Here is a 23,040-nt window from a genome sequence, read left to right on the forward strand (position 1 = left end):
GCTGTCTTAGCATCCCATGCCCTTATATTCCATCCCTTTGCACAGTGATTGGACCCTGGGGTGATGTAGACCTGGATGCCCATCTCCTATGGCACAGGGAACGTGCGTTTGGGTCACCCCAGGCTGGGTTAGTGCACAGGGGGAGCAGTGTGCTGCTGTTAGCACTCCCTGGCAGTGTTTCTGAGCTCAGGTTGGCAGCTGCTTCAGCTCAGCCCCATGGGGTGGGAAATGAGGCTGTAACTGCTCCCTGTTTCCATCCTGTGCACTCTTGTGCCTCCACACCTCCTGCATTGGCATCACCATTCTATCCTCATCAGCATCCCGACTTCTTTCCTTCAGGATCCTTGTGGCCTCCCCATCCCATCCCATTCCCTCAGCATCCTCATCCCCATCCCATTCTTCCAGCATCCTTGTCCCCACTGATCCCCATCCCCATCAGCATCCCCATCCTATTCCCTCAGCATCCTCATCCCCGTCCCATCCCATCCCCATCTCACCCATCCCCTTCACCCTTTGCACCACTGCAGCAACATCCACACACGAGGCCCTTGGGAACCCTTTTTCTCCTAGGGACAACATTTTGGAGGAGGGACAGAGCTGGTCCCACTTCAGGGGCATCCCATGCTGTGGGATCTGGGCTGGGCTGTGAGGCTGTGTGAATGAGGCACTTTTTCACACCCGATGCTTTGCTTGTGGAAGTGGCAGCAGCTTCCTGTTTGACTCACACCTGACAGCCCTGCTGTATGAGTCTGGGCCTCTCGGTGCTTGCAGCAACTGAGTGGGGCTGTTTACAATTAGAGAACATGGGATTCCCAGAAAGAGGCTCAGACCGGACATCCTGAAGCGAAATACCCCAGGCGTCACCAGCTAAAAATAACCGTAGCAGAACAGTCACCAAACAAACAGCACGGCTGCGTTGGGTGCGGGGTTCTGTCCCATGGACTGGGGGGTGGGGAGGATGGGGGACACACGATGGCCTTTCCTTCCCCCGTTGTGTTTTTTGGCCATAACAACGTGATGCTCCGAAGCAGCAGTGGCGCGCAGTGATTTCTCTCGGTTTCTGTCTTTGTTTTTGGATGGGGGATGGGGGGAGGGGGGAACAAAGGAGGGACTAACATGTAAATAAAGCCGTTTCCAGCTGGAACCGATGTGCTGTGGGCAGAGGACCCCGTAGATGGCATTGCTATGGGAAGAAGGGTGGGATCCCACTGCTCTCTCCCATTTGCATCTGTGGAGAAAAACGGTGTTTGAGCTGAGAGACTCTTCCAACCTTTCTCCGGTGTAAAAGGGGCTGAGAGAGGGGATCCCTGGGTGTCCCCAAGAAGGGGAGCGGGGCAAGAAAGTTGCACAAAGCCTCAGCCCAGCAGGGGCTGCTCAGCCTCTCCCTAACAGAGATTTCAGCAGAGACAAACTCCCGTTAAAAGGCACTTACGCAATCGGGTGCTATTAGAGGAAGTGTCTCTGTAACCCCAGGCAGTTAGTGGTTGATTTATGTCCTGCAGCTTTAGGTTTTACAAGTTGCGAGGGAGTTGCATAAGAAGAAAATTTGACCTTCTATTTCTTAAGAGCTTTTTTTTCCCTTTCTTTCTTTCCTTTTTTTTTTCCTGTTGGGGGATATCTTTTCTCCGACGTTCACAGACGCATTATTTTGGTGGGGTGAAGAGGAGGATGGCACAGCTCAGAGAAACCCGTGTGCCTTTGTCCTATCAGTTGTGTCCCCCCAAAATCACAGTGGTTACAGCCAAGAATTGCTGCCCTTTATCACATGGGGGACCAGCATTGGGGTTTTCCTTCCCTGGCTCTGCAGGGAATGGTCCCTGCTGGCATTTCCCCGCTGCAATGGGCGCTGCGGATGCTGCGCGTGCTCCTGCCGTGCACTGAGTTCCAACTGTTGGCTTTTGCTCTGAAGCAATAAACCCGAGCAGAGCACGCTCTGTGCATGGGGTGTGGGCTGCTGGGGGTGATTTGGGGCTGTGTCGCTTCGTGTTGGCCCTGAGGGATTGTCCCATGTTGCAGCAGTGGAGGCAGAAGTCTCATGGAAACTTCACTTGCTCTCTCTCCTTGTTTGCCATTTGCCTCGCTCCTAAAATAGAAGCGACTGAGACTAAAAGCACACACGAGCAATTTGCAAACAGAAGGACAATTAAAAGGAGGAAAAACCAATTTCCCCCAGCGTAGCAGGGAAAAGACAGTGCTGCATTGTGTGAGCTGTGGTGTCCTTCCAGCAGAACAACCGGCCCAGGTTCTCTGCCCACGGCTATTTCGCATGATGGTGTTCTGTGAGCTCTCTTGTTCTCAGCCCCCTCGGAGTCTCTCTGCTCCGGCAGCAGTTGAAACCTCCTGGCCTTCCCATCGAGATGCAAAAAAGCTCTGTTTGCTCAGAGCTCCTCCATCTGCTGCAGAGATGGTGCTGGGAGCAGCGAGCGCAGAGCAAACGTTGCACGGGAGGGATGTGCTGCCGAGGATGGAGAGGGTAATTCCAGTGCTCTGAGATGCTGAGTACAGTGCTGGGGCAATTTCTGCTTATGTTACAGATTCTCTGATTGCCCCTGGTGCTCGGGCATCGCTTGCAGCATGAGGAGGGGGTCGGCACCTTCGTCTTTTGGTGCCATTAATTGGGATCAGCCCTTCAATCGCATGGGTGCCATTTGGAAAGCTGAGGTTTGGGCTGTTCATGCTCCAAGGGAGTTCTTGCTCCACGTTCCTTTCCTGGGTGAGCGTGGGTGGCTTTGAAGCAGCTCCAATTTTAGTCTTTCTGCACCACCCAGCAGATAGAAAGCTGGGCACCGCGCTGTATCTGCTCCTGGGGTACCCATTGTCCGGGAATCCCCAGGTGACCAATTATACCAATGGGAGTACTGATGGAAAAGGGCCATTTTCAACAAAGCCTTTGCAAAACGTTGGTAGAGCCCCAGGAGCCTCCTGGCAGCTTGATTTTATTTTGAAAGCCGTCAGCCCACCAGCTGGGTGTGAGAGTAAAATGAAAGGATGCAAGATAAACCCACTTGTGCGCGAGAGAGAGCTGCTGCCCGCGGCAGCGAGACATCAGAGGTCGTCATTCTGAAACCGAGCATGGAAACTGCACTGAGAAAAAAGCTAGAGAGCAGGGCTCCTCACCACACACGGTGCAGACCACACTAAAGAGCTGCTCTGCCCTGGGGGCTGTCACAATGCACTGGGGGGAAAGAGAGACAAAGCTAAAGGGCAGCAGGCAGCTCCGCACGCGGGCCGGGCGGATGAGCACTGACAACAAAGGTACTCCTCCAAACCCTCTTCTGGGCTTAACGTGTCTCCCTTTGGGCTTTCTTAACACTGTGCTCTTTGCTGAACATCTCCGTGGTGTTCCTCTGACGTGTGGGGTTTTGGCTGTCCGCTGCCCCAGGGAAGCGCAGGGCAGAGGGTGGCAAACAGAAGAGGCTGCAGGCGGCTCTTGGAGTTGCCCGTGTATGCAGGAGTGTGGGGAGGACTGGCAGCAAATGTCGGTGCGCGCTGCACACCAGGCATTGCTTTGCTGCAGCCTTCCCAGGAGCACACGGGATTTCTGCTCCGGCCTCACCCTGGTGCATCCTGCCTGGGATTTCTGCTCTGGTTGATCCACGCTGGCACTGTGCTCTGGTATATCCCCCTCTGTCGCTGCAGGGCTGCTCTGGGCTGAGCCATCTCACAGGGCTCGTTTCCTGGCTCCTGGCAGCCACCAGCTGGGAGGGGAAGGGCACACAGGGCAGCGGCTCTTGCTCACGCTCCATGCATGTGGGCCATGCAGAGCAGGAAAACCTCCCCACAAGTAGGCACCACTCCCCTCCTCCAAGCGGCAGCGCTCTGGGTTTGAGTTTTTCCTTTTTCACTTAGCACTAAAAGGCTCTCTTGGGTCACCTGTGCTCACCAGTTTGCAGCCCAGATGCTCAGCTTCAGCTTTTCACCTTCAAAGCACAAAGTTCTCTTTGCTGCCCCACAAACCCCTCTCTGCACAGCACTGCAGGCACAGCGTTGCTGCACACCCCGCAGCACGGGTGGCTTTATCTGATTCCTGCTCACCTGGCACTGCCTTTGTGCTGCTAAACCCTAAGGATACACAGCTGCACTCTGCTCACAGTGCAGCAGCTCCTCAGCCTGCCAGCCTTCACCCTGCCTGGACCAGGAGATGGGGCAGCATCTCCCTGCTCCCTTTGTCACAAAGTAGTGCAGCTCTCCCCTCTTCTCTGGTCAACCCCTGGTACTTCCCTGTTCTTTCATTTTCTCTTGGTGAACAGCTTGGGAAATGGCACTGAGATAGACTGGTGTGCATTGTGAGCCCACGGTTAGGGGGAGGGAGGCTGTGATGGAAGGATTCTTGAGTTTCGCCCTGCTTCAAAAGTGCTGAGAGTGGTGCAATGCTCCTACGGCCCAGCATGGGAATTTCCATCTTGCTTCATTTCTCTGGGCTGTAAAGAAGGCTGAGCATGTGCTCAGGGTGTTTCAAAAACAAAGGTGCAGACTGGAAGAGCCGACACCTGTAAAGCAGCAGGGCCCTTAAAGCAAAGTAATCCGCACGCACCCGACGTGGTGGCTCTGAATGCTCAGCATAGCAGCAATGCTCACGAGCGAGCGCTGTCCCAGCTCAGGAAGGCTGCAAGATAAAAATGAATTGATGCTAAAAATCTGAGCGTTAGAGAGCTGAGAGCTTTTGGTCTTGGGCAAAAAAAAAAAAAAAAAAAGAAAGACAAAAACAATGTGGATTTGGTGAACATGAGTTCTTCTGGTGGCAGTTTTGGAATGTTGTGTGCAGCCCATTCTCACCTTTCTCTGCTTTTCCCCAGGGAACTGTGATGTGATGCAGTGGGCTGAGTTGCTTTTCTCACAGGTGCAGCCTTGCTTGCAAAACCAGTCCTCGCCCTGCAAAGCCAACCTGCTGCAGCAATGGCAGAGGATGAGCTGTGCTGCATCGTTAGCACTTTGGGGAGCTTTTTCCACCCAGAGAGGATGGTTTCTGACAAATCACTTTGAATCTGAAGTGTGAGTAGTGATGCAGTCGTGGGGATGGTGAGGTCAGCATTGCTAAGCCTGATGCATTCATTGTTGAGCGTCGCGTTCAAAGCTCAGGAGAGAGAAGCATCCATGTAATGGGGACCAGAATGTGCTGAAATGCTGCTCAGTGAGACCTCAGCTTTGTCGTGTGAGCCTTATTCTTTGTTGTTTACTTTTAAACAGCTCTGCAGATAATTGTGAGCCAGAGAGAAATCCCACGTGGGGAGTTTGGGGTGCAGCAGGGGCAGGGTGTCCCTCTGTTGCTTTTGTGGTAGAGGCAGAAAAATGGTTCAGATCTCAGCGAGAGGAGCGGGGGAGGGATTTGGAGGTTCCTGCCAGCCCAGAATGGGACACGTGCACCACATCCTCACCTCTGTTGGGATTTCTGTGACCTGGGGTGTAGCAGTGCTGGATGGCTCACCTGGATGGCTCCATCCAACCCCATGGCTCTGGGGGGTTCCATCAGTGCTTCTGCAGCACTCGGTGTAATTTCATACAGAAATGCGTGAAAAATCAATAGATGTCCCCAAAAATGGAGGGGGGTGGGGGGGAAGACAGTACCATGCAGAAGGGCCACCTGAAGTGCTCAGCAGGTGCTGGGCACAGGGGGAGCAGCTGGCATTTCCATCCCATCTCCTCCAAAACACAGAGCAGAGCCCAGCATGGGCCAGAACCAGAGCTCAGCACAGAGCACCAGTTCCGTATGGACCCAAGGCTGGATTTGAGCTTGGGGTGCAGACACATGGTGGGTCCCCATGCAGGTGCTGTCACAAGGGTGGCTGGGCGAATTCAGGGCAACAGGCACAGCACTGGCCTCTTCCTGAGGGTGGCCTGGTTGTGGGTAGGATGTGGCTGCTCAGCAGCTTTGGGGTGCATCAGTACCTGGGGGTTTTAGGCAGCTTTGTCCCCTCTTCTCTTTGTCTTTGCCTGTTTGGTTGTCTTTAGCTCTCAGCCGTGGCAGCGATGGGTTCCTGCAATGCATGACTTTGTTTTGAGCAGGAGGGTGACCAGGTTGCTTCCATCCCGAATGACTTTAGGATCCTATGGCAACTCTTTGAGCCACGGCTTCTCGTGTTCTCATGTCTCAACCCATTGGCTGGCAGCAAGGATCAAGTCCATCCTGCTTCCATCTGAGGTGCTCCCTCCTCACATGTGCCATGAATCCCATTTCCGAGGGGCCATAGAGGCTGGCTGTGTTCTGTATGATGGGAACCCTCCTCTCCATCCTCTTCTTCATCCCTTTGCTAAGAAAGCAAGGAGCTAGGCACCAAAATACGTCCCTGGGAGAAAAAAATGGATGCACTGGGGATGCATTCCCAGCACAACACAATCTGTTCCACGTCGCTCCTTCACTGCACACCGGCACCGAGGAGCTGAGCATCGCCTCCAGCCTCTTGCAGGAGGGCTGGGAGCTGAGGTCATGGCTTGCTGGGTGGAAAGATTTACTAGCATTGCCATTCCTGATGCATTTTCTGAGCCTTTTTGGAAGGAAAGAATCCACCTTCCCCCGCAGACCCGCCTCGTCTGCTGGTGAGGCCACTTTGCTCTGTCTGCAGCTGGCTCTGGCCAACCAGGTACACTGTGTGCCATCACAAAGCTGCTAAAAAGATAGGTCCTTCCTCTCTAGCCCAACCCAAAGGGTGTCACAGAGCTCTTTGTATCAAGACTGGACTGCTAGTGCAAGGTCTGCACTGTTATTAATAGGAGAATGGGAGTGGATTCAAGTTCTGACATCTCTGTGGAAAGTACCATGTCCACGTCTGGGCCATAGCACTCCTTACATGTTCCTTATTTCTCACTGAAATGGGATTATTTCACTTTGGATCTTGCTCTGCTGTTGGACCTTTCCCCACAGAGAACTGTGGCCCCATGCAGACGCCTGCAGTCACAGATCTTACCCCACAGCCTCCGCATGGGGTGCACTGGGCTCTCCATTCAGCCCCTTGTTGAACAGGATGGGCAGTCAGTGCACCTTTGCTGAGCTGCTGTGATGCTTCCCACCCTTCAGGGCTGTGCTCAGTACAGGTCAGTCACGCTATGAAGCAAAAATTGAACGTGGCACACAGCTGGAAAGGTGGGGAAAAAAGGGAAAACCTCCAAATGGCTCCTTTGGCTTTTGGCTTCCCAACCCCAGGAGCAGCCCGGAGCCTGGTCTGCCTGCAGTGCATTCTCTTTGTGTTTTGGAAAACAAAGTTTTGCCAGCTATTATTTCTTTATCTGGATACAAACCCTCTGGGCATTTGGAAAGGAAATAAACAATTTCCAGCCGCTCAGGTGGCGGTGATGTGCGCAAACTGTGCCGCAACCTCACACAGCCCCTTTATGTGAAAACGTTTGGCTTTTCTCTGATGGAAAAAGCAAGCATGAGGATGAGCAGGTAGAGGTCAGCATATCCACGCAGTGGGTTTTCATGTGATTGCCACACCGCAGCTGCTTTTAGAAAGAAAAAGCCAAAGGTGTACAGAAAATGCTGCATCAATTGGGAATGCAGGGGATGTGAAACGGGGAGCGCAGCGGGCGCTTGCACAAGGAAGGGGTTTGCAGTGGGCTGTCCCAGCGCTTGCACAAGGAAGGGGTTTGCAGTGGGCTGTCCCAGAGCTTGCACAAGGAAGGGGTTTTGCAGTGGGCGGTGCAGATGTGGCACAGACAGCGAAGCAGCGCTCGCTGCATGCGCTGCCGGAGTCAGGAGAGGGCGCGCAGTGCGGCGGCTGTTTGTTACAGAAACATTTAGTCAACTGGAAGGCTGTTTCGAAAGCTAAATTGAGAGCTGCTCCGGCTCCTTCCCCGGCCCATTGTTGTGGTTTTACAATCACATTTTCCTGTTTTTAAAACAAATGTTTTTCTCTCCCCTGGGGCCGTCCGAAAGACCCACAAGAGCGGCGGGGGGAAGCGGGCGGGTGAAGCACGCATCTTCCATCTCCAATAATTGCCCTTTGCTTTGCGCAAACAGCAACGGGAGGGTGGAACGGCCGGGCTGCAGCGTGCCCTGCTTTGAGTCGCTGGTTCCTCTTTGCCGCGCTGTGGTTTCATGCTGAGCAGAAGGACGACCAAAGGTATTTTTGTAGGTCTTATTGAAGGAGTGTCTATTTAAAACAGACCTCCGGGCTGATGGGTGAGCGCGGTTGTTTGGTTATAAGAACAGCGGAGGATGGGGGTGGTGGGATGCGGGCTGGGCACTGCCCTGCCGTGCTGGGGGTGTCCGGGTGCTGGGGAACCTCTGAGGGTCTCCATAGAGGAGGGTCAGATCCTGCAGAGGTGATGCAAGGCGAAGGTTTGCGGGGGAGGGAGGCTATTAAGCAGGCAGCCAGCCCTGTGTGCAGAGCGTGTGCGTGCCCTCGGTGTTTTGCTTTGAAATGTGAATAGTTTTCCAGTTGCTGAATGGAAGTAGAGAAGTCACAGCACAGCGCTGTGATCATCAGCTGCTCTCTGCAGGGCTGCATCAGTTCTGCCCGGTGTGTTCAGGAGGCGGCTGGGGACGGAGCTGCACCAGCAGCGGGCTGATGCTGGGTTGGCAGACCTTCTCAGCCCCTGCTCAGCCTCTGCTGCCTTCACTTTGACAAACGGAGACCCCAAGATACAAAGCACAAAGGTCTGCACCCAGGATGCATCCTGACCACCCCGCTGCTACAGTTTCCCAAAGATCCACTCGCAGCCTCCTCCCGTGCCCAGCACAGCGTTGCCCAATTCAGGGTGTGAGTTTCTGCTCCCGTGTCTTTCATACATCAGCAAATAAAAAGCATCAAGCCTTCTTGTGCCCAAGTCAGCAACTCGCCCACCTCCTGCCTGCTTGCTGGGTCAGCCGTGGCTGGCAGGCTCAGCAGATCCGCCTCCAGCATCCCAAATTCAACCCTAAGCAGAGGATGAATGGGAGAAAAATAGAAGGAGATGGAAAAGCAAGCACAGCTCCGTTGGAAAAGCAAAAACAGCTCCATTCTCTCCTGGAAAGCAGGAGAAACTTCTGATTGTTCATTGTTTGTGAGGTCCAGAGATGAGCTGGGGAGTGCAGACCTGGAATGGGCCCAATGAGTGTGGAGTTTTGGGGCTGGAGGACAGGAAGGAGGAAGGAGATGGGATGAGAAGCAGAGGGAGGAGGATGCAGAGCAGCGCAGAATGAGGTGCTGCCATCACTGCCCACCCTCCCCATGGACCCTCTCCTGGCTGCAGGGCATCGAGCAGGGATTGGGGTGAACCCAGGCAGCCTGTGGTGGCTGCTCCTCCTTTGTCGGCACGAGGATTGCAAAACTCATGGGGGTGAAGCGTGTTCAGCTCCTCTGATCAAAATAGCAGCACAGTTCTTTCACAACCAGCAGCGGGTTCTGGGTGCATCCCCCCACCCGGCCACAGCAAAGAGGCCTGGCTCATTGGGAGAGGGAGGAGAGATGGCAGAAAGGGAAGTGGTGCCTGCTTTCCTGGCTAAAAATACTGCCTGTGCTTCCAAAATAATCGCTGGTGAGTGATTGGCGTTAACCCTGCGGTGCGGGGCTGCCAGCTGGTTCAGTGCTCTCATGTCTCCATCTGAGCCTTGGCTTTATCCTACACCTGGATGGAGGGGGGTCTCGGTGGGACACTTTTGCAGTTGGAGGCAGGTTTTGCAAGGAAGATCACAAATTGAAAAGACCACTACGATTCTTCCTTTGGCAGCCAGCTTCAAAGCTCTCCTTTCCAACTGGGCTCTTGTTTTGGAAGAGAAAAACAGCAGCTTGCTCTGGGATGTGCCCTTGGGTTCCACGTGGAGCCAGGAGCAGGGCTGAAGGGACGGATCCAGCTCGGGAAGCCCAACCCCTGGCTGCATTCCCCATCCTTTGGGAAGGATGGATTGAGGGGAATTTAGGGCTCTGAGCAGGAAAAAAGGGCTAAGAAGGGAGAATAAATCCCTTTTTCCTGCTGCTGCCAGACTTAAAGCGTGGAGAAAGATCCCAGCGAATTGCATCTTGGATTGGTGTCACTGAGTAATATGCAAATATACAGAGTGGGCACTGCTGGGACTTTCACTGTCAAGTTATTGGGCGTTCTCAGAATGAGCTGTCTGTCATCAAAACAGTGGCAATTTTGGCATCGTTTGGAGCTCGGGGGGCACACTGATGTGCTCTGTTCTGCGTGGGGTGAGGTCAGGGTGGGCTCAAAGCTCAGAGCACCATCAGGTGCTGCTCGAGCATCGTCTCAGAGGGGCTTAAGCTAAACATTCCAGATGAACCTGAAGATAAGTGAGATTTGAAAATGAATGGGAAGGAAATGTTGATCCAGGAAAAAAAGCATCGATGAAAGGGAAAGGGAAAGCCCCAAAGGTGAGACTCAATGTGAGCAGCTGCAGCTTGAGCCAGCTTCACAGAGCACTGAAAATAGCTCACATCGGGTGCCAGCCTGCGTGCACGCATGCATGCTCGATGTGTAACTTCCCATATTCTGTTCTGGTAGTGTAAAAGCGAACAAAATAGCTCAGCAAAAGCCCAGCTGCTGCCCACTCGTGTTTCGGTGTTTATCTCACTGCATCTGCACTGCTTGACCTCCGGAGGTGTGGAGCCCCGTGGCTGAGCCGCAGCCCAGCGCAGGTCTCCTTGCTCCGGGATGATGCAGGGCTCTGCTCTGCATCTGAAGTGATTCCTTCTTTGGAAAAGAGAAGTGTGATTCGGCGGTCAGAGAATCCCCCCTGCTTCGGATTTCCTGGAAATGCTGCTGTCCTCTGGCAGGAGAGCTGAGCCAAGTGACCCCCGCCTGCAGGATGCTCCTGGCTGTCAGCAGGGAAATCTGTGGGATAACTTTGGGGGTGATTTGAAGCCCCCGAGAACCACCTCCTTGGGTCCACGTGTGGTTTTTTTCTTTCTTTGTTTTCCCTCTTTCTTATTTTGAGATGTGGGGATGCTCCCCTGCCCTCTGCTCAGTGCTCCAGCTGTGGCCACCCCAGGGCAGAGCAGAGGGGAGGAGAACTTCCCTGCCTTGGTGGCCACGCTCTGCAGCCCAGCATCCCATTGGTCTTCTTGCACACTGCTGGCTCATGGTCAATGTTTGGTCAACTGTTGGTCAATGAGGACACCATTGGTCTTTTTGGCCATGAGAGCACACTGCTGGCTCGTGGTCACCATGGTGGCCAGGATGATCCATGCTGACTGCTTGACAACTTACATATCTCATAGAATCATAGAATGGTTGGAAGGGACCTTAAAGGTGAGAATACTGCTATGAAAAGAGTACCTGACTCAATTTGTAATAATAAAGAGCTGCTACGCTCCTTGAATTAATGGCAGACCATGGACCTGCATAATATTCTGGATTGGTATCATTCCATTTTCAAAGAGAATATGCTTCAGACAGCAAGATAAACAGCAAAGAAAAGGCTGGCGAGCTACACAGCTCTTTCCTGCTTGCACATCCTGTATCACTCCGGAGCAACCTTTGCTTTTAGCAGACGGATGCTTTGCATCCAATCAATGGAGGCAGCAGTGGGGAGCGAGTCCTGAGGGAGAGGGCAGGAAATGGCAGCAATCACCCACAGCCAGCCCTGTGCTGCTGCTGCTCGCTGAGGGCGTTGCTGGATTTCAGATTTTCAAAGTAAATCCATGGCAAAGAGTCTTTTTCAGAGCTTCACAGAGTCAGTCAGGGTGCAGCTGCGAGAGATTTTCAACGTGCAATTCCTAGTTTTTCCTCTTCAAATTGGTCTGTGGGTTGTACCAGCACGAAGCAGCATCCTGCAGGTTTGGGAAGAGAGACAAAAAGCTGCAGTGACAGCAAAGAGCTCGTGCTGCAGGAGGCAAGTTTCCCCAGATCCTGTATTTAACCAACCCGACCCTTATATTTTCTCTCTCTGGGATTTCTCTGCTGTCACATTGCTGATCGCAGGGGATCTCTTGCTGGGACCAAACACGTGGCCAAACAAAATTCAGCTCAACACTGTGCTCCCAACGAGCAGCTCCACCAGCTGCCTGCTGCAAACACTTCTGGGGATTCACATTCCCTGCTATGGTTGGGGCCCTGCACTGCTGATCATAGAATCAGAGAATTGCTCAGGTTGGAAAAGGCCTTCAAGATCAGCAAGTCCAACCATTGAGAAGACGATGCTTTTCTGATTGTTTGGCACCAGCTCTGTGCGTGTGTGAGCTGTTTGTGCTGCAGGAGATGCAACGTGTGCTTTGGGAGGAGCAAGAGGTGCTGCAGGAGATGTAATATGTGCCACAGGAGGTGCAATAAGTGCTGCAGAATAAGCAGGAGGTGCTGCAGGAGATGCAATATGCACTGCAGGAGATGCAATATGCACTGCAGGAGATGCAGTATGCACTGCAGGAGGTGCTATAGGTGCTGCAGGAGGTGCTGCAGGAGATTCAATAGGTGCTGCAGAATAAGCAGGAGGTGCTGCAGGAGGTGCAATAGGTGCTGCAGGAGGTGCAGTAGGTGCTGCAGGAGGTGCAATAGGTGCTGCAGGAGGTGCTATAGGTGCTGCAGGAGGTGCTGCAGGAGATTCAATAGGTGCTGCAGGAGGTGCAGGAGGTGCTGCAGGAGGTGCAATAGGTGCTGCAGGAGGTGCAATAGGTGCTGCAGGAGATGCAGTGGATACCACAGGGCAGCACAGGGTGGATTTCACCCACCCACACCACACCACACAGCGCCACGAACCTCATTTCAATACGAAACCACGCCAAAAGAGCCGGAACTCCTTTTTGAACCCCCCACCCACTCCCCCCACCCAAACCCCGTTCGGTCCCCGCTTCCAAGAGCCCTTCGAACCCTCGGGGGGGGGCTCAGCTCCATCCCCACCCTGAAGCCCCCCGGCCCGGCCCGGCGATGCGGGCGGTTCCATTGGCTGCAGCGCGGCTTCGGGGCGGTGCCGCCCGCAGACAAAGCGCGGTGGGCCGGACCGGGTCGGGCTTCCCGTCTCCTCCCCGTTCCGTTGCGGCGTTGCAGGTGGAGCCCGGGAGCTCCGAGCCATGGATCCCCGCCGCCAACAGCCCCAAAACGGCCGCTACGCGCCGCGGACCTCCCGGCTTCGCATTTATCCCTGCACGGCCCCGCCCGAGGTGAGGGGGGGTCCGGGGTCGGCAGCGTCCTGGGGGTCCGCGTGGGGGTACCTCCCCCCCCCCCACGGCCCCGGTTCTGCCCTACTGAGGATGCTCGTGGCCGGAGGTGGGGGGGGGTTTAAGGGATGGGAGCGCGGCTCTGTGCGGCGTGAGATGGGTTGTTCTGTGTTTGGTGCAGGATTTGGGTTCTGCTGGAGGGGTTCGTTCCGTCCCGGTGCTTTTCCCCGCTGCTGGTTGGGCTGTAAGGGATGGGAGCGGCGGCTCCGTCGGTTTGTGACGCGTTTAATGGAGTTGTATCTTTGTTTTCTTTCTGAGTTGTTCAGAAAGGATGGGAACAGCTGCTGTAGAAAAGCGGTGTTGATGCACGGAGTGTCCCAGCTGTGCAGTCCATGCCTGCTGCAGCCCGCAGACCTGCAGGTTATCCCGCGCTTGGTCTTTGCTGGCAGTTCCCATGCTCCAAAAAAGCAGAGCTTCCCACAACTTTTTCCATGGTAGAGGCATTATCCGTGATTGGAGGCTCCTGCAGAGGTAGTAGGGGGATGCTTGGCTGCATGCAGGAGGGAAGAGCTGTCATTTCTGGGAGCAAATGCCCTCAGGACTTGGGCTGTGCCGTGATTTTCGCCTTGTTTTTAGCCTAGAGAATGGTCTCAGCTCCTTGCAAAGCCGTTTGCTTTGGGAAGCCTCTGCCCAGGTGTCTGCAGAGCGTTTCACCCAGCACATAGCAGCAGATTTCTGGTGCTTCCTGGTGTGCTCTGAGGATTTCAGTCCTTCCTGCTTGGCTGCCCGATGTGAGCAGGAAGTGGGAGAGCGAAAATGGCAGCAAAAGTTTTTGCAGCAAGGCTGAAAGCATTGAAGGCGTGGGCATGTGGGAAGGGGACGGGGTTAGAGCAGATCCTAAACCTTTCTGATGTGTGATTTGTGCAAGGACACGTGGAAATGTTAAGGCCAATCCGTGCAGGTGTGTAATCTTGTCCTGGGCAGCATGGCAGGAGGGTGGAGGTGGAGTGCAGGTGCACGTGAAGTGCCTTTTCCAGCAGTTCACGACACTGTTTGGCTGTGTCCTGCGTGGGCAAGAAGCTCTCTGGGATGAGGATGGTGCCCAGTTTTGGGTCTGTGCGTGATGCTCTGTCCTGTCCGGGGCTGCTCTGACTTGACAGAAGCGTTTTGGAGCTCCGCAGCATTGTTTCTAGATGTTCAGAGCAATGAAGTCCAGCATCCTGAGGCTGTGGGTCTGGATTTGTGGTGTGTCTCTGGCAAAGTTGGGGAACTCACTTCTGCAGTGGCTGAAGCACGAGTGTCACGGCTCTGGCCCTTGTTTCTGTGTTCACACTTCATTGGGCTGTAGGTTATAATGAAAACTCAGGCTTTATCTGGTGCTGGGAGCTCGGCTTTGGTTGGGAACGGTGGCTTGGTGTGTTTTGAGGCAGGTGGCTGTAGGGATGTGAGTGGCAGCACCAGTGGTTTTGGGGTGCTGGGCTGAGGCCAAGCAGAGTTCTCTCACTTCAGGGCACTTAGAAATGGCTCTTGGGAGGCTGAGAGCCAGTGCTGCCAAACCCAAACCATTTAGAAACTGTTCAAAGACAATATGTTAAGACTTGAAAATGTCAGTAGTGAGAGGCTTTGTGTGCCTGGAGTCTTTGTGGAGCAGGCTTTGGGGCTTTTTCCTGTTCAAGTGATGGATGAAATGGTAGATGTGCTTTTTTGAGAAAGACCGAGAGATCCTGCAGTCGTGTATTTAACAGCTGGGACCTTGAGGAGGGAAAAAATAAACCAGAGTGCTGGCAGTGCTCTGAACCAGGGCAGCTCCTGCATCATTACCCAGCTCCAGCAGGGTTGTGTGCGAATCCCTTTGCTTTGGCTGGGGTCTGACCCATGTTTGTCGAAGGTTCAAGCACCAAGACCTAATTTTTTTCTGATGTGATCGGTTACCTCTTGTCTTCTTCCAGCTGTAGCAGTGTCCTGCTTTGTTCCCTCCAGCCAGAGCGTGGGGACAGGGACGGCTGCGCAGGACGGGGAGGTGAGTCAGTGCTGTGAGCTGTTGCATCGAGTCCTTCCCGAGGTCTGTGTCTCATTATCTTGCTATGCTCCCTGAAGGCAAGAATGCATCCTTCCCCGATTCAGGCTTTGCTGGCTTCCTCTTAGCAGCTTCTTTGCTGACTTTGTGTCGTTAGTAGAACGGGGCTGATGACTGATGGCCATGGGACCGTGTCCTGGCCCTGTTGAGTCTGGCTGCAGCTGGGTGGGCTCGTGTCAGGCTTGGGCAGCCCTCTGTGAGCAAGGCTCTGAGAGCCCTGCTCTCTGCCAAGCCGCCCTAAAAATACTACAGAAAGCCCTGCAGCTCGCACTAAAAACACTGCAGAAAGCTGTGCTGAGCTGCTGTGATGTTTTTCTTCCTTTGTTGGTGCCTGCAGCGAGTGTGGTTTGGGTCTGGCCACTCCGCTCCCGTGCCAAGCTGCCGTCCCCTGGTGAGCAGGGTGCAGTGCTTCACAGGCAGTTTTCTTGCTCTCAGAGATCTGAGGTTGTGTGTTTGCTGTGGGATGTGACATGAGGTTTTCCAGCAGGTGGACGCATTCAGGGTGCAGAGCTGGTGAGCTGCAGTTCGTTGCTTTTTAGCAGAAAGCTTTAAACTTGGCTTTGTTAAACTTGGGGTTGTTAAAGCCGAGGATGTTTAGGAGGGCAGCGCTGTCCTGCAGAATGTATGTGAAGGATTTGTTTTCTTTCTCTGCCTTGGAGAGCTCCAGCTTCCCTTGAAACAGTCTTCCAGATATAGCAGCTGTTGCTAACACTGAATGAGCTCTGAGCCCCTGTGTGCTGTGCAGGATTCAGTCACTGGTGCTTGAGTTTAGCCAGAGCCAGTGAAGCTGGTATGCTTGGGTGGCTTCATCCCAGTCATCAAACTATAAATAGTAAATGTAGCCCAAGTGCTTGCTGGGCTGACTTTGGAAATTCCCCGGGCTCACCTTGAAGGAAGGATCTGTGCTGGGGCACATCAGCCCTGGGCAGAGCAGGGCTGGAGGCGGTGATGCACAGGAACCTGTATTTCGTTGTATGAGGTGGCAGTCTGTACGTATGTCCCTGTCACTCTGGTCCCTGTTGGGTAATATGGGAGGATGTTGAGGAAAGAGCCATGAGTTGGTGCCAGGCTGCCAGCCGCGTTGTTCCTGGGCAGGGAGCTTCAGAGCAAAGGGTGTCCATGGTGCTCCTGGTCCCAAGGGTGGGCTGGAGCGGGGCAGCAGCTGTGAGTGACACTTGGATGCATTAACACATCCATCACACATACCTGCTTGCCCTCTCTCCTCTTAGAATCTCAGTCCACCGTGCTTAAGGCTGTGTGCAGTGGATGGTGCTGTGGTCAGTGCATCTTTGCCTGGCTTCTTGCACCTTATCACAACCACAGGCTCCATCACTTGGACAGATAGGTCCAGCTCCATCCCGTGAGCCATTTACAACAGAGAGGGGCTTAGCTCTTCCCAGGGCTGCACTGCATGCTTGGATTAAACCAGTGCTCCCACCAGTGTGAAGCAGAGTGGTTGTGCTCACCCTGCAATCTCTCTGCACGGCAGTGGGGGACAGTGTGTGCTAGGCTGGGACTGTGGGTGCTCACTGTGGGGTGCAAGAGGAGGGAGATGTGGGAGCCGGGATAGTGCTGAGAGCAGCGAGGACCTTGGACTGGCCTCCAGGAGGGACTCTGATCACGATGGAGAAATGCTTTGGCTGTGCAGGGTGTGTGCCACTGCCTGGAGCATCCTCCAGTGCCAACCTGGGAGTGGGATGTGTTGCTGGGTGGTGCACAGCTCGGGCTGCCAGCTTGTGGCACTGCTTGCTGATGGCTCTCCCGGGTGCTCAGTGCATTTACTGGATCACTCAGGATCAAAAAAACCCTACTGACTGCTATCCAAAAGTAATGCCTCAAAACGGAGCCTTCACGGAAGGGGAATCTCTTACGCAAGGGAGGGGAAGGCTGTGTTGATGCTGATGCTGCTTTTTCAAAAGCTGCTGTTGCATAAGAGCGAGGCCTTGGGCAGCACAGAAAATGTGGAGAACGTCACTTCCCAGAGAGCTTGATACAGGATTGCCTTCTGAATTTATTCCTCGATGCTTATCCAAAACTTCAAGGCTTATGTAAATCCTGCAGGTTCACTGGCAGTTTGATGCACTGAGGCTTCAGAGGATGTTTCTGTGCGTAGCCTGGGGGCACAACTACTGAGAAGAGTCTCCTCTTTCCTGTTGCTATTTTCCAGCTCCAGCTGCCTTAAGCAACACTTAAGAGGCCACAAGCTTTCCAGTATTGTCTGTTGGTGGCTACAGGGTGAGAATATCTGCTGCAGAGAGGCTGGTGGTAAGGAGGGAGGGAGTAACAGCTGCTGGAGGTGTGCTGTTCTCCCAGTGCCCTGTGCAGGTTTTGGTGGGATGTCTTTATAAAAGGTGAAGCTGGTGAATTGGGAGTCCCTGCTTGCAGCTTCTTCCTGTCCAAAAACCAGGAGAATATCACCATCCTCAGCTCTGAGGAGGATGTTCCGATGCTCGGAGCCTCTGCTCTGCACGTGGAGAGGTGGATGCAGGGAGCTCCTTGCAGTTGTGCTGCTGCAGGGACTGGTTTCAGGTGACAGCTTGATATCCAGAAACCATAGCTTGTATGTTTGTTTTCCAAGTACCTAAGGCTTGAAATCAAATACGCTCTGAGTATTGCCATTTAAATTTCCTTACATTAATCTTAATGCTGGCTGCTAACCGAGACCAGATCTTTCTCAAACACATCTGGTGACCGGGCAGATCGCAGCCCTCCCTTCTATGCCTGTGTTTTGCTGGTGAGCTGTGAGGCTCTGAGGGGGGGTTGGAAGCACAGAGAAGAGGCTGAGCTGCTCCTGGGGTGCATCACGGAGCTGCAAGCCCTGGTTTGGAATCCCGTATTGATGTAGAGGTGGCCTCGTTTCTGTGTTTGTTTTGCCTCAAAAGCACTCATGGAGGCTCTACCTTCACTTAACCAAATCTCGGTGAGGTGAGAGTTGTTGTGCAGAGTTTCCTCTTTATATCCTCTTATGTCACGCCGCCCCGCCGGCTGAGTGCTCTCAAAATAGCTGCCAATCCCTGTAGGTTTCACTTCAAGGTCTCTATTCTTAGCCTGCTGGTTAGCTGAGCAAGCCGCCTTGCTCAGTAGTCATGAGTTCAAGGACCGAAGGGTGAAGAATAGCAAACTTGTGCCATGCAAAAGTTTTGTTTGCGTTTCATGGCAGCTTTGAAGGGACAGCTCGGGCACAGCCCTACCCAGCAGCCTCAGCCTGCTGTGCTCAAAGGCTTCTGCACCGACGTGAGCATGAAATAAGAGCTGCCGGCGTTGGTGTGCGCTCCGGAGGAGGCGGACGGCTCTGCAGACGGGATGACTCAGTGCACGAGAGTTCATTAAGTGCCCTTTTGCATCTGGCCCATCTTCAAGCAGGCTTATCTTGCTGCGTCTCGGTGCTGCCCCGATGACCAGATACGTGCACGGCAGGAACGAAGCAGAAGTGAATGTGGGATGCGGAGCGGTGGCTTCCCGGGAGCGGAACTAGCTGGATGTTCTCAGCCTCAGGGCACAGCTCTGACTCTGTCTGCGGCGCTGGTGATGTTCAGCCCGTCCTGTAAGTGCCTCTCACACCCCTGGGGGGTTTTCCTTCCTTGCACAGTGCCGTCTCCTGACGTGGGGTGGGCTGGCTGGACGTGTTTGGGAGCATCCTTCTGGAGGTCGCACGGAGTGGTGCCTGCGTGGGGCAGAGCTGAAGCTCTCACCCCGCTGGGTCCGCGCAGGAGCAGGTCAAATTCTTTGCTGCTTTGCTTACTCATCCTCCATTCCCAGCCCTGTGCCCACGTGAGAGCTTTCTGCAGCCTTGCAGCTGCAAGAGAGGAGCAGGCAGTGGCAGCCCCAGCCGTAGCAGCAGCAGGGCAGTCTCAGCTCTCCTGCTCTGCCACTTCTGGCTGTTTCATGGGGAAACTCACTTATCACATCTGAAGGTGTTGCCCAGATGGGTACACAGCCCAAAGGACTGACCCTGTGTTAGTCCTTCAGCAGGGCTCGGCTGTTTTTTAGAGTGCATCTTGGGAGCAGTCTTGTTTTCCAGACTTCCTCTGAACTTGTTGAAGCTGTCTGATGCCATCTCTGCTGGCTTTAGGTGGGTTCCCAGCTGGGGTGGATCTGGCACAGTGCGTGGGGATGGTCAGAGCACAAATGGAGCAGCATTCCACACCCAGAATGCTTGTTGCATGGCAGAACTGAGCTTTCTTGGGGCAAAAGCTGCTGGCCGTGGCTTTTGCTACGCGCTCTGGATGTGGGGTTGCTGGGGAGTGAGTGCTGTGTACCCAGCTCACATCCTGCCTGTGCTGTGGGTGATGGTCACGTGCAGGCGAGGCCTTTGTCCTGTGCTTGGTTGCTTCTTGAAAGATGTATTTTTAGGTGCTTTCTGGCTTCCTCTTCCTCCTGCACGGCGCTGCGCTCCTTTCTAACCTCCCTCTTCTAGGATTGCTTTTTGAACAATCGGTTCCTCCTTAAACCTGTTTTTGCAGGCCTTTGTCTGTGCTTGGGTGCTGTCCCAGTTTAGCATTAGCAGCTGCTGGCTCTTTCTGGGTAAGCAAGAACAAATAAAGGTTTAGAGTGAATGAATCATTTGAGCCTTATCTGTCTCAAAGCCGGGACAGCTGTGTGACTGCTGCAGGAGCCTGCCTGCAGGGCACGGAGGCTCCTCGTCGAGGCACTTCTCCTCCAGTGGTCGGTGCTTAACGGGGCTGTGCTGCTGATCTGTGCCCTGGTGGATTCTGCTGCGTTCCTTTGAGCTTTATCCCACGCTCGGTTACCAAACGCAGCTCCCGGTTGGCTCCCTTTCCTTCCAGATTTTGTTCTGGGCTCCTAAATAAACTCAGCTCGTAGGATGCTTGAAGTGGTTTAACCTGCGGGAAGAGGGTCAGTGGCTGCAGAGCACGGTGGTGGGACCCACGGAGGGGTTGCAGTCGGACAGACGGATGTGGCGTCAGTCACAGGGTGCCGTGGGGACTGCTGGTGTTCCTGGGGCTCCCTGCTGAAGCTGAGGGACGCAGCCAAGCATCAGCGCCGCAGGAACCGGCGTGGCTTTGCTGGTTTAAGAGGCAGGATTTGTAGATAAGTAACGTTGGTTCGATAACAGAAATGTGGGAGTAGGGAGGGAGCAGCAGATAAGCCTTGGGCTCGTGCCTGAGAAGTTTTGCTCTGGCCCTAAGGTGGGGACTTACAGTGGAGTCGGTGTTTTGCTGAGATGGAGGGGACGGTGCCCTCTCCCCTTCCCTTCCTCCTGCTGTCTCTCTCTTCTGGCAGCCCAGATTAGGCTCAGTTCACCCTCTGCCCTGCCTTAACTGTCGCACAGGGCTTGCTTACAGCACCAGAGCTGTTGAGGAGCGGGTGGGATGAGCCAGCAGGCTCAGATATGTGACCGCACGGTGCAAACTCCCCTGAGCAAATCTTCACTGAACACATGCTGCGGAGCCTGCAGCCTCCCCACAGATGCTGCAGGGCTTTGCTCTGCAACGGGACAAAACGTTTCCCTGCTGCAGTGCTGGGAACGTGGGCTGCCCTCTGCTCTGTGGCAGCAGTGGCAAGCCTTGCTGTCGACGTGGCAGGAAGAATTAAGGAATTGCAATCAGGGCACAAGTGCAGAAAGGCCTGCTAGCACACTGACTCTTCCATAGGAAGACTGTAGGCTGCACAGAGCTTTGCTTGGAGCCCCAGCAGAATGTGTGCAGGGCCATGGGCTTCTACTGCAGTGTTGGTGATTCCTTGGGCCTCCCAGAGCTGGGCAGTGATGGCTGGGCTCATGGAAGGAAGCTTTTCTCCATGGTGCAGGGAAAGCAAACAGGGTTTGTACAACCCTTACAGAGCTGGGCTGGAACCTGCTTTTCTAGTATGACAGACCGGGTCTCAGTTGTTCTGCCTCCTTAAAGCAAGTGTGCACTCAGAGAGGGTTTGGCTTTTCTGCCTATAACTAATTTTTTAGCCATTAGGTAAATTGGGGTAGAAGTCCCTGCTGGATTTGTTGTTGTGAAGCTGTTGGATGTTTGTGTTGTGCGAGTCTGTGCCCAACTGCATGCTGGATGCGACTCCTTCCTCGTCAGCTGGATGCTTCTGGATTAAATCAGGGTTCACCTGGAATAAATCACAAGCAGTCTCTCTTCTTCCATCTCCAGGGCTCTGCCGTCACAAACAGCTGCTCACTGCAGTAGGTGAGCGGAGGCAGAGCGTTCTGCCAAGCCTTCGTGTCCACAAATGACTAAATCCTGCCTGAAAAGTCCAAGTATAAAAACATTACTTCTCATTTTTGGCTTGGCCATGTGGATTGCTGGGATGGAGCCAGCCTGGTTGCTTGGCCAAAGAGCAGAGCAGACCCTTGGGTCGGGGGGCGAGGAGAAGGGGGTGGGGGCTGCTGCAGGGCTTGGAGCAGAGCTGCAGCATGCAACCAGCTCACGGTGCTTGCTGATGCTGCTGTGCCCGCTGGCAGGGCGTGCTGGCAGCCTGCAAGCCCTCGCAGTTCATAAATAACTGTGGGGGCTGGAGAGCTGGGCCAGTGTCTGGTAGAGGAGCTGTCGTGCCAGCCTCTCTGCAAATGCAGCACCTTAACTGTGTTTGGGTGGTGAAGCTGCTCCTTGCTGCTTGCACGGTGCCTGAATTTGCTTGTTAGTTTGGGTGGTGGTGGTGGTGGGTCTGTCCTCATCACAGCCTCGCTGCCTGATTCCGCTCCGGGTTTGTATGGCTGTAAGATGGAAGATTCGATGCAAAGTGTTCGGGGCACATTGCTCTGGGAAGGGAGAGCTCTGAGCAGCTCAGGGCGAAGACTTTGTGCTTTTTAATATCTGTTTAACATACGCTGAGCGGAGCAGAAAAGGAGATGGAGAGCAGTCTGCTCATAGCCCAGTCCAGCGAGGTCCTGGGAGCACAGATCTTCCTGTCCCACCTCTGCAGCACAGGCAGCTGCAAATGCAGATGCCTACAAACTCAGCAATTCTTCATTGCTGGAAGCCCCTGGCCCGCTGCTGCTTCCTGCACTCTCATCTCCTGCTCCCTGATGGTCTGGGCTTGCTGTTGGTGGAACTTGGCTTTGATGGTTGCATCTGGTTGGTCTGGGTCAAGCAGAGCGGCAGCAAGCAGTGCGATGCTGCAGGACCTGGTGCCTCTCAGTGTCCATCCTCTGCTCCCCAGAGGACAACCTTTGTCCTTGCTCTGAGAAATGCTGCTTGCAGGGTCTGACTGCAGCGTATGGATGGAGATAAGGGTAGGGCTTAAGGCAAAAAAACTAAGAGAATTTCCTGCTGCTGGTGATGGAGGCTGGATAACAGGCTGATTAGGAGCTCCAGCTTCCATCTGCAGCCTCCCAGGGTGAGCTGCTCTGCTTTCCAGCTTCGTGCCCAGCGCCTGGCTAGATCCATGTGGGATTTGTGCATCAGCATCTGCAGTTCTTGGGCCATCTGATGGTTTGCAGGTACGTGGAGCTGCCGAGGTGCTGCATCCCTCTGTGTCAGGATGGAGGCTGGCAGCCCAGACACCCCCCCGGCGTGGCCAGGCGCAGTGGTGAGACGCTGGTATGCGAGATGTAAACTCAATACCAAAGTTTAGATTACAGCCCTGTGAAAAACATCAGCTCCCCTAAATGGAGCCCAGATGGTGGAGGAAGCCGTATGGCGCGTGGAACCGGTGGAGGAATTGCAAGGAGCGAGCAGTGGGATGGGACCAAGGGGGGTGGAGAGGAAAGAGGTAGAGTTACAGCCCAGGGAGGCTGCACTTGGCCACAGCCGTGACACGGGTCAGCCCATAACCCAGGCTGGATATTCCTCCACTCCCCCTTAACAGCAACTCCGGAAAACGAATGTCTGCAGGGTTGCATCAGTGTAAACGCAGCGTTTCCAAAGCTGAGGTTTCCCACAGCCCATGACAGCTGAACTGTTGGGCATGAGAGGCTGAGGGCTCTTGGGCAATTGGCAGGAGAGCAGGCAGATGTGAGGCAGCAGCTGCACAAACTGCTGGCTGGGAGCTGTGCTG

At 54.2% G+C, this 23,040-nt stretch overlaps 1 protein-coding gene across 9 annotated transcripts in view; it reads left to right on the top strand.

Moving 5' to 3' along the window:
• HDAC7 (histone deacetylase 7) overlaps positions 1-23,040 on the top strand; it is a 62,168-nt gene that overhangs the window by 8,944 nt on the left and 30,184 nt on the right. For 2 of the 9 annotated variants that reach the window (XM_010720550.2, XM_019621187.1), the window contains exons 1-2: positions 12,763-13,010; positions 14,957-15,027. The exons of 1 other annotated variant lie outside the window; for it this stretch is intronic. In XM_010720550.2, coding sequence (XP_010718852.2) covers positions 12,778-13,010; positions 14,957-15,027 — 304 coding nt within the window. In that variant the 5' untranslated portion in view covers positions 12,763-12,777. Of the gene's footprint in view, positions 1-3,134; positions 3,256-7,915; positions 8,058-12,762; positions 13,011-14,956; positions 15,028-18,156; positions 18,629-19,119; positions 19,157-23,040 lie in introns of those variants that run through there. 6 more of the 9 variants (XM_010720551.2, XM_010720545.3, XM_010720546.3 and 3 more) reach the window with 6 other exon arrangements.

The sequence above is a fragment of the Meleagris gallopavo genome, chromosome 17, assembly GCF_000146605.3.
Source record: "Meleagris gallopavo isolate NT-WF06-2002-E0010 breed Aviagen turkey brand Nicholas breeding stock chromosome 17, Turkey_5.1, whole genome shotgun sequence".
NCBI lineage: Eukaryota > Metazoa > Chordata > Aves > Galliformes > Phasianidae > Meleagris > Meleagris gallopavo.